The sequence below is a fragment of the Microtus pennsylvanicus genome, chromosome 3 (assembly GCF_037038515.1).
Source record: "Microtus pennsylvanicus isolate mMicPen1 chromosome 3, mMicPen1.hap1, whole genome shotgun sequence".
NCBI lineage: Eukaryota > Metazoa > Chordata > Mammalia > Rodentia > Cricetidae > Microtus > Microtus pennsylvanicus.
The window spans coordinates 81,054,835-81,065,005 of record NC_134581.1 but is presented as its reverse complement, the minus strand read 5'-3'; the positions used below and the strand labels follow the sequence as shown (position 1 = coordinate 81,065,005).

The 10,171-nt window shown below is 38.5% G+C and overlaps 1 protein-coding gene across 1 annotated transcript; it reads right to left on the bottom strand.

The window, feature by feature from the left end:
• Window positions 1–355: 355 nt before the first annotated feature.
• On the bottom strand, window positions 356–1,300 carry Or4d5 (olfactory receptor family 4 subfamily D member 5). Its single transcript, XM_075967828.1, has one exon. It carries the CDS (start codon window positions 1,298–1,300, stop codon window positions 356–358), a length of 945 nt encoding a protein of 314 aa, XP_075823943.1.
• Window positions 1,301–10,171: the final 8,871 nt, after the last annotated feature.

Here is a 10,171-nt window from a genome sequence, read left to right as displayed (position 1 = left end):
CAGCTGTCCAAGGATCTAGTTGGGAACATCTCCATGAACACCTGGGAACCCCTCTAGAGTCAAGTCTCTTGCCAACCCTAAAATGGCTCCCTAAATTAAGATATATACTTCCCTGCTCCCATATCTACCTTTCCTCCATCCCAACCGTCCCATATTGGAAGGAGACAAGATTACCAGGCAAAAAATTGGAAACTTGGGGTGGGGTGGGGGTAAGGGGAGATGGGGAGAGAAAAGTGAAAAAGGGAGGATGGGGAGACCTTAAAAGCAGTTTTTAAACAACAGGCACAGATCTTATCTTCTTTATGGATCTTCAGGATCATTTTTCAATCCTCAAATCCTGGCTACTGCTGAGATGTCAATGCTCTGAGGGACCAAGAAAATCCTTCTGCCTCCTCCACAGCTTCTTCATGGCCACAATCACTTCCTTATTTCTCAGGGTATAAATAGCAGGATTCAGCATAGGGGTGACCATTGTGTATAGCACAGAAACTGCCTTATCCATAGGGAATGTTCTAAAAGGCCTTGCATAGATGTAGATGCAAGGCACAAAAATTATAGTCACCACAGTGATGTGAGAGGCACAAGTAGACAGGGCCTTGCTGCGACCCTCCCTGGAGTGACTTCGGAGCATCAAAAGCAGGGCTGTGTAGGAGCCCAGCAGCACAAGAAAACACATGAGTGTGACCAAGCCGTTGTTAGACACCATCAGAAGCTCGAGAACAAAGGTGTCAGTGCAGGCCAACTTGATCAGCTGTGGCACATCACAATAGAAGTTGTCCAGCTTGTTGGGACCACAAAATGGCAGGTGCATAGTCAGTCCAATTTGCACAATGGAGTGGACAAAACCTCCTACCCATGAGGCTGCCATGAAGAGCCCACAGACCGTCTGGTTCATAATTAGTGTGTAGCGTAGGGGCTGGGAAATGGCAATGTAACGGTCGTATGCCATGACAGTCAGCAGGAATATCTTGATGCCTCCAATGAAGTGGAAAAAGAAGAGCTGAGTCAGGCAGGCTCCGAAGGAAATAGTGGGGCTGTGTGAGAGCAAGTCAACCAGCATCCTGGGGGCGGTGATGGAAGAGTAGCAGAAATCCAAAAATGAAAGGTTGCCTAAGAGAAAATACATAGTCGTGTGCAAGCGTGGGTCTAAGGTCACTATGGCCACAATAAGAAGATTGCCAGTGACAGTCAAAAAATAGACTGCTGAGAAGACGGTGAAGAACAGGAAGCGAAGCTCCCATACCTGAGAGAGCCCCAAGAGGACGAATGCTGCCACCTGGGAATGGTTTGTTGGGTTCATCTGCCCAGTATTACCTGGTAATGGAGCCTGTCAAGAAAAATGGACATATTAATTTTAAAAAAAACTACAAATTTCTGAAATAATTCTCTTTGTTCCTTCTGGGGCTAATGTCTACTATTTTATTTAACATCAGAATCGTATAAATATATGACTCAGCTGATAAAGATACCTCCCACAAATCATGATGACTTGAGTCCAATTCCCAAAACCCACATAGTGGGTGGGGTGGGGGAAAACTCAGGCAAGTGGTTCTTGATCTCCACGCGTGTACAGTGCAAAGTGTGCACCCACACTCACATACAAACACCATTAACACACACAATCAATCGACCAACACACACAAACATAAAATATGTTTAAATTTTAAACCATATGATTATGATTGGTTCAATAGAGCACCGAGTATTATACATTGCTGTTCAAGCTTCAAGGGACTAAAATTCAGAAAAGCACTGACCATATTGCTAACTTTGTTGAACTGAAGATAACAAGACTTTGATTTAGAAAACCTGATGAATCCCTACATGGCAAACAATGCCTATGGAATGACATAGTTATCACTTATGTCCTCAAACAACAAAAAACTAAAGTTGACACTGAACCCAGAAATAACAATTTGGTTTCCTTCTATGCATTTATTTTTTAATCAGATATTTGATCATAAACGAGCATAATAGGAAACCATTTCCTGACTTAAATGTTCCTCTTTAAATGTGATTTTTCTTCTTTTTGATTTTTTTAAAATAAATAAATTTATTTTTTGTTTGTTTTATATCCCAGCCACAGTTTCTCCTCCATCCACTCCTCCAAGTCCCCACCCCATCTCCCCTCTGTTCACATCCGTCAGTCCACTCCTCCTTCCTTTCTGTTAAGGAAAAGGCAGATGTCCCACGAGTATCAGCACAACATGGCATAACAAATTATAGTAAAACTAAGCACCCCCTCCATGTATTATGCCTAGGCCAGGCGAACCAGTACGAGGAGTAGAGTCCCAACAGCCTGTAAATGAGTCAGAGACTGGCCCTGCTCCCACTGTTAGGAGTCCCTCAAGAGGACCAAGCTACACAATTGTAATATATATGCAGAAAGTCTAAGTCAGTCCCATATAGGCTACCTGGTTATCGGTTCTTGGTTATTTAAAAATATATAACCCTTCTTTCTTTTTTTCCCCTTCTTTCTTATATTAACGATCATGTAGCTTGGAGTCAAGGAGAGCCGAAGGGCAGGTGAATATAAGGATAAGGAAATAATCTTTAAGTGAACCATTTAGCCAGCATTCTTTGTGCAGAGAATCAACTTTGATTCCTAGCACAAATATAACCGCTTACAACGCTCCTCAATTCCAGTTTCAGGAGATTTCATACCCTCTCCTGACCTCCCCAGGGGCCACAAACTCCCCAGATGAATAGAAACACATGTAGATAAAACATTTATAGGCATAAAATAAAATAAATAAATCTTAAAACTTATTTTAAGTTCTACAAGTCACAAACTTTAAAGGAAAATGAAAATTGGGTCTGAAAAAGAGAAAATAATTAAGATTTAAAGGAATTTATTTTTATTTTGTAATTGTATAAAAATTGGTAAATCATAAAAAGCAGAATTTTAATGTGAGGACATTTTTGCTATTTCATGCATTTCGAATACATTATTAGGTTAGTGTGTGCACAGAGGCCATCTGCAACACCTTTCCTCAAATATCTTCTACTTTATTATGAATTCCCATCAGTAGGCTGTTTAAAATAAACTCTCAACACTTAATGAAAAAAATACAATACTATGATAGGATGCTAAAGTCACAGGTAAGACATCAAGATAGAAAACAATGTTCCTCCACTTTTTAAAGGCAGAGAACTATTGTTTTCTCTACTACTAGATAAGAAACCACATGAAAGAAGAGAATTTTCTATCTTATGGCTCTGGGGACCCCAGAGAACCCACAGGTCCTGAGAAAATAGAAGGGAATGTAACTAGAATGTTAAACCTCCTCCCACAAGCTTGAGAGTACATGTTAATTCCAAGGATATTACTCAAGGAATAACTTTACTTATATATGATACAGGATGAGAAGGCTGTAATGGAAGATTTAGAATCATCATCTAGCTCAACATTTGGAAATAATAGAAGTGTTTCTATAAACTTAAGTATTTTTACAGGAATGTGAAATATTTAGATGGCTTTTGGAATTAATTTCCTCATATCACTAACAGAAGTGTGAAAGATGATTTTAGTTTAATTTAATTGTAATTTTAAATGTAGTTCTCTCAGTGATGTAGTTCTTTGTGCTTTATTTATTCAACGTGTATATATTAAGCACCTTCTACTTATTAAGCACTTTACTAAATGCTAAGATCTTAGAAAGGGTAAGATAAAATACCTTGCTAAGCTGATGCCTTAGCCACTGTTCTGTTGATGTGAAAAAACATCATGACCAAGGCAACCTATTTTTAAAAAAAGCATGTAACCAGGGTCCTGCTTACTATTTCAGAGGCTTGTCCATTATCATCACACAGGGGCATGCCAGTGAGCATAGCACTGGAGCAATAGCTAAGACCTACATCCTGACTTGCAGGCAGCAGGCAGAGAATGAAATTCTGAGACTGAGTGTGGGCTTTTGAAACCTCAAAGACCCCTTCCAGTGACACACTTTCTCCAACAATGCCACAGTTCCTATTCCCTCTAAACCTACTCCCTAGTAACTAAGCATCCAAATATATGAGCCAATGGGAGTCATTGTCATTCAAACCACGCACTTGGCATTTGTTGCACACCATTATCCCAACACTTGAGAGACTGCCACCATAAAATCATGAGTTGAAAGTCCAGAAAGACAAACATCACATGTACTCACTCATAAGTGGTTTTTAAAACATAAAGCAAAGAAAAATCAGCCCACAAATCACAGTCCCAGAGAACCTAGACAACAATGTGGACTCTAAGAGAGACATACATAGATCTAATCTACATGGGAATTAGAAAAAAAAAAACCAAGATCTCCTGAGTAAATTGGAAGCATGGGAACCTTGGAAGAAGGTTGAAGGAAAGGGGAAAAGCAGGGAGGGAGCAGAGAAAAGTATAGAGCTCAATAAAAATCAATTAAAAAAAAAACTCAGCCTAAACTGCAATGTCAACCTATGGATGTGCAGAGTAAATCAAAAGAAAAGGTTTATCATGTCTCCAAATCTCCAACTGTATAACATGGGACTGTATTGCATGGGAATGTCAACAGCTGAGCCCTGAGTACCAACCTTGTTTTGTCTACTAAACACTTCCTCACACTTCACACCAACCTGAGTGGCCAGAATTTGACACTTAACCCTTGATTCACTTCCTATGTTTCTTTATTAAGTTTTTGCATCTTGGTTTTAATTTGATGGGATGTTTTAAATAGAGAAATAATTTGGGACTTCTACTGTAAGTTTGAACATTCTAGGAGCTTGAAAGTCAATGTTCAATTTTAGAAAAATTCAATAAGCTGAAAGTCAGTAATCAGTCAGAGAGATGAGACTGTAGGCCAAACAACTCCAAAAAATAAGTATTTGAGGGGAAATTTAACAAGTATGCATGAAATCTACATGAAGGACATTACAGATTCATAATTTTTTAAAATTTTAAAGGAAAAATGAATTAAGACTATTGAATTCTACAGTCATAATAAACCCTGACAGTATCAAGACTTCAGTTCCTGTCAATTTGATCTATAGGTTCAATGTAATCCCAATCAATACCCCCAATAAGTTATTATATAGACATCAACAATCTGAACTTAGGGTTTATACAGAAAAGAAATTCATGCTGAATATCTAACAATTTTTAGGGAGAACAAAACTGAAGACAAACACTAGCCAGTGTTAGATCTCACTGTTAAGCTGTGGTATTCAAGATGCTGTCACATTGACTAAGAAAGAAAAATAGGCCAGCAGACTAGGAGAGAAATAATAATAGTAGAACACATGTTCTTCTCCAGCTCACATCAAATGCTCTCTAAGGAAGAACATGCTACATCTCAGAATACATAAATTAACAAATCCAGAAGAATATAAATCACACAGTATGTGGTTCTATACTACAAAGAGTTAAGCTACAACTCAATACTGGAAAATAACTATGTATTCCCAAATATTTGAAGATTAAACAATATTTTTAAGTGACACATGGTTCAAAGAAATCATAAAAGAAATATAATTTTCAGAAACATGACATCTTAAAAGGTAAAAATAGTTTATCAAAATGTGTTCATCAAGAGCAATGTTCAGAAGTAAACTAAAGTAGTAAATACATGTAGGAGAAAATAAGAAAATTCTAAGTAAATAAGCCAAGTTTCCACCTCAATAGAGAAAGGCTTAAAATGGAGGCCTAAATACACTGATGAAAATAAACTTTAATGCAACTAAAACTAGAACACCAACAAAAAAAAAAAAACAAGTGAAATTCAAACTGGTCCATTGAAAAGATAGGTTACTAATAAAAAAAATAAGAAGAAATTATTATTAAAATTACCAGACTTTACAAGATTCAAAACAATTCCTACCAATCCACTAATGTCATTCCTCACAGAACTACAAAATAAAATTAGCACAGAATCACATTAGCAAATAAACCTTACTAGATCAAACAATCATAAGTGCAAAAAAGAAAACAGGAATAATTACAGTACCAGATTTTGAAATATACTCCAGTGCTGTGAATCAAAGTCCCAAGGTATTAACATAAATATAGCATGTTGACCAGGACAGAGAAGGCTAGAAGTAAGTCCATGTGAGCAAACTCAACTGCTCTGACAACAGTACAAAGATGCCTTGGTAGAAACAATTTTTTGGAAAGGAAAAAAGAACAAATCAAGCTTTAACACTAATTAAAGATGATTAACACACTTTACATAATGAAACACTATTAATAAAAACTCAGAGACAGAAACTGGGGTTCAACCTGAAGGTCAGAAAAGCAAAACAGCCATCCACTGGCTTTTACTTCTACGTCAGTCTGAAATAACTATCCTGCCTCGAGGAATCTCAGAATGAGACAGAGACCGAGAGCTATCTTCTCCCATTTTATAATCCTCTCTAGTTCTGGGATTAAGAACGTGCACCACTACCCCCTAGTTTCTATGGCAAGCTAGTGTGGCTACTTGGATTAAAGATGTGTGTCACTGATGCCTGATCTGAAAGGCTGGCAAGTGTGGCTATTTTACTTTTTTGATCTTCGGGCAAGCTTTATTTATTAAAATGCAACTGAAATGCTACTGCAGCATAGGAATTAGAACGTGAACTATAAGTCAGAGTCTTCCTTCTACATCGTTAAGATCCAACTGTGCAAAGATCCAACTGCTGGATCCTGCTCTATGAGACTAGAACTTTCTCTACTTTGAAATATATTGTCGGCACTTTCCCCTTGAGAAGTGCCCACACTGGCACCTGGTTAAACAGCAAGTTCTGTTGGGTGACAGTGAAACTGTTCTAACCAGAAACAAGAAGTTTCAGCTCCTGTGAAATGTGCTTAGCTCCAGAGAAAATCTCTTTCAGAGCAAGGGTAAAAGCCCCCACTAGGATGGCCATGTAGATAAGACTATGAAAATTCTGCCTGCCCTAATAAGCCATGTCATATTTCTGCTCAGGACCGAACCTAGAGCAGAAATTTGAGTTTTGTGCTCATCAAATAGCTTTTCCTTTTATTCTGGCTGCTGTTGCAGTTCTTTTTCGGGAAGGGTTAAACCCTTAACATTTTCAATAAATTTTCACAAAAAAAGTCCGCAAAAATAGCACCAGCCGTTGCCTCCCCAGGTAAAACATCACATCAAAACAGATTCAAGATTTGCATGCAGGACTTGCAACTATAAATCTGCTGCAGGGAAACACCATAAAACAATGAACTGGTCTCGTAAGGTGAGCATCCAAACTGCCTAGGCTCCCACAAAGCCAGTACGTGCAGTAGGATCAAAAAACCCACTGCGATTGTTCTTGAGATCTCAGTATTCCTCATTGTCCGCTATGTTCAGCTAGTCCGGGTTTATCCCATGCTTTTTCAGACCTAGGCCAGCTGGCCTTGGTGAGTTCCCGATAGAACAACCCCATTGTCTCAGTGTGTGGGTGCACCCCTCGTGGTCCTGAGTTCCTTGCTCGTGGGCAGTCCTTGGGCTTCCCACAGGTCAGGGAACCCTGATTGCTCTTCGAGCAGATGAGGGAGGGGGACTTGATCGGGGGAGGGGGAGAGAAATGGGAAGCGGTTGCGGGGAGGAGGCAGAAATCCTTAATAAATAAATAAATTGAAAAAAATAAAAAATAAATAAAAAAAAAGAAAAATATCCTTGTGGGCCACCTAGATGGTATATGCTGGAATGTGGAAATACCTGACTTTTCCTTCAAGCAGTAGTTTTATACATATTTCATAGCATGAAAATAAGATAGCAATATGCTGACTACATTATAGGATTTGTTCTTACTTTTCAGGCTAACAATAAAGAGATCTTCATACTCTGAAAAAAAAAACAATGAACTGGGCAAGGATTTTGGAAATGATACCAAAGGCACAAGAGGAAAAGGTAGGCAAATGAGATTATACCAAACTAAAATCTTCCCCAAAATATAACTAATCGATTGGAGACTTTCTTTTTCTCTTCTGAGTGACCTTACACTTCATGCAGTAAGTAAGTAAGGTCTCTTCTGCCCTATTGTCTCTGGCTAAGTGAGAAATGCAATTACACTGGCTTCCTATAGAAACACTACCTAGTTGGGATCTACATCTAGAACACCAAAGAAACTGAGTATATCTGCTCATGGGGTTGTTTTAAAAATACATAAGTCTTTAAGTCCATAATTTTTGATGAATTAAGTATGCACCATTTTGCCACATTACATCTGAAAACATGTTTCTATAAACGAAGGCTCTGGCCACACATTGCTGGGCGTGTCTCGCACACAGAGTATACATTTTCTGTACCACGTGTTTTATCACCTGCCTCTCATTTTCCTGAGGTGAAATGTTCTGCTAATCTCTGCAGCAATTCCCTCTCTCTCCATTCATTCTCTTCTGTCCCACTTTCATATCTGCCGTCTCAATTTAGTGCCTGTGTCCGTCCTTCTCTTGCACCCGTGTAATGATTCCTCCAGTCCTGAAAAGGATTGTTCTAATATAGGTCGTCTGCGATGCTTGCTAGGCAAATAACAGATTCTTCTAGTATAATTTTTCTGGCACCACGAAATTACTTTTTTGGCTAAATATATCACACTAAAAATGTGGGAAATAAATGCAGTCAATACACATAAAGTGTTAAGAAAAAACAACATGTTTCATTTATTGTATATCTTTTATTACCTACAAAATTTATAATAGCTACTGTTTCAAGCTAATGGACAAATGACGCCACTTTAATGTCCAATACGGTCATAAACATCCATAGTGTCAGATATCATTGAGCAATAAGTACTTGCCATTCTACCAGCCTGCAGCATTTTAAATGCAGACTGTCATTTCCAAATCGGAAAAATCTACATGACACATGAAAAGACATCAATAAATTACTAAAGGAATGGGTTTGTGGTGGAATCCTCAGTGTTAATGGCTAGTCTTAAAGAAAGGAGGCTCTTTTCCTGCGACCGCTCTGATCACACCACCCTTTCCCAGTGACTCTTACTTCATCAGTCCAGAGATGAATCGCAGGAGTACGAGTAGAGACCAACACTAATGTATATTTACAGTTATCTCACACTAATAAACTGTCAAATGAAATTCATTCTTGCTCACATGTCTGCTCTGGAATATGGCAGGGTGAGAAGGTCTCCTGTTTGGGTTCTCTTCAATCCTAGCTCTGTTCTTCAATGAAGGGTCTCCATTCTATACATGCTCACCTCCTTTTGTATACTGAGGCATTTCTTCTGCACTACCATCCAGAAGACAACAGTTTCTTCTGTGTTGTAACTTCGGCACAGAAGGGCACATACTATGTCATCCTTTAACTTCAGGAATGGAGCCCTAAATAAAACCCTAGAAGTAATATCAGGAACACTGGAGAAAGGCTCCAGGCACTAAATGTATGACTTAAATTGGCAAGTAATAGAAGAATCTACCTTCGATAGAGTATTATGAGGCCTTACATCAGTAAGGGGGTGGCTAGAGTAGTACCCTAAGTAGAAATGTCACAATATCCGACACCACACAACTCACTTACATAAAATTGTGTGTCTGTTACTATATTTTCAACCCATACCAGAGGAAAATTTTAAAGGACTATTAAAATAATATTGAAATACAGATCTTTGTGAGTTTGAGGTCAGTCTAGACTACAAAGCAACTTCCAGGACACCCAAGACTATTATGCAGAGAAACCCCATCTCAAAAGTCCAAGCAAGCAAGGACAGACAGAAGGAGGGAGGGGATTGGGGGAAGGGAGGGAGGAAGGAAGGAGGGAAGGAATAAAGAAAGAAAGGGAAAATGACAGAAGAATGCAGTAGATAGGCAATGAAAAATCTGAGAGAACGCTGGGCAGTGGTGGCACACACCTTTAATCCCAGCACTCAGGAGGCAGAGGTAGGCAGATCTCTGTGAGTTCTAGGCCTGGTCTACATACAGAGTGAGTTCTGGAACAGGCTCGTTACACAAAGAAACTACTCAAAAGAAAAAAAAGAAAAGAAAAAAATCTGGGGAAACATTATAGGAAATATTCACTGAAATTCACCTAATGAAAATCTTGAATTACAATGAGACTATGCTAAAGTTTTTCTGTCTAATAGAGCAACCCTGAGCTACATATTAGAATACATAATGGTCAAAATGTTCTTTGTTCAAAAAAAGAATAAGAGCAAAATTAGATATTGGCATGCACAAAATAAAAGTAAACTACATTTTAAAAATAAATAGCCATACCATCTAAAACTA

Excerpts from the sequence above, each read along its gene's own strand:
- Or4d5 (XM_075967828.1), bottom strand. The coding sequence starts at position 1,300 with ATGAACCCAACAAACCATTCCCAGGTGGCAGCATTCGTCCTCTTGGGG.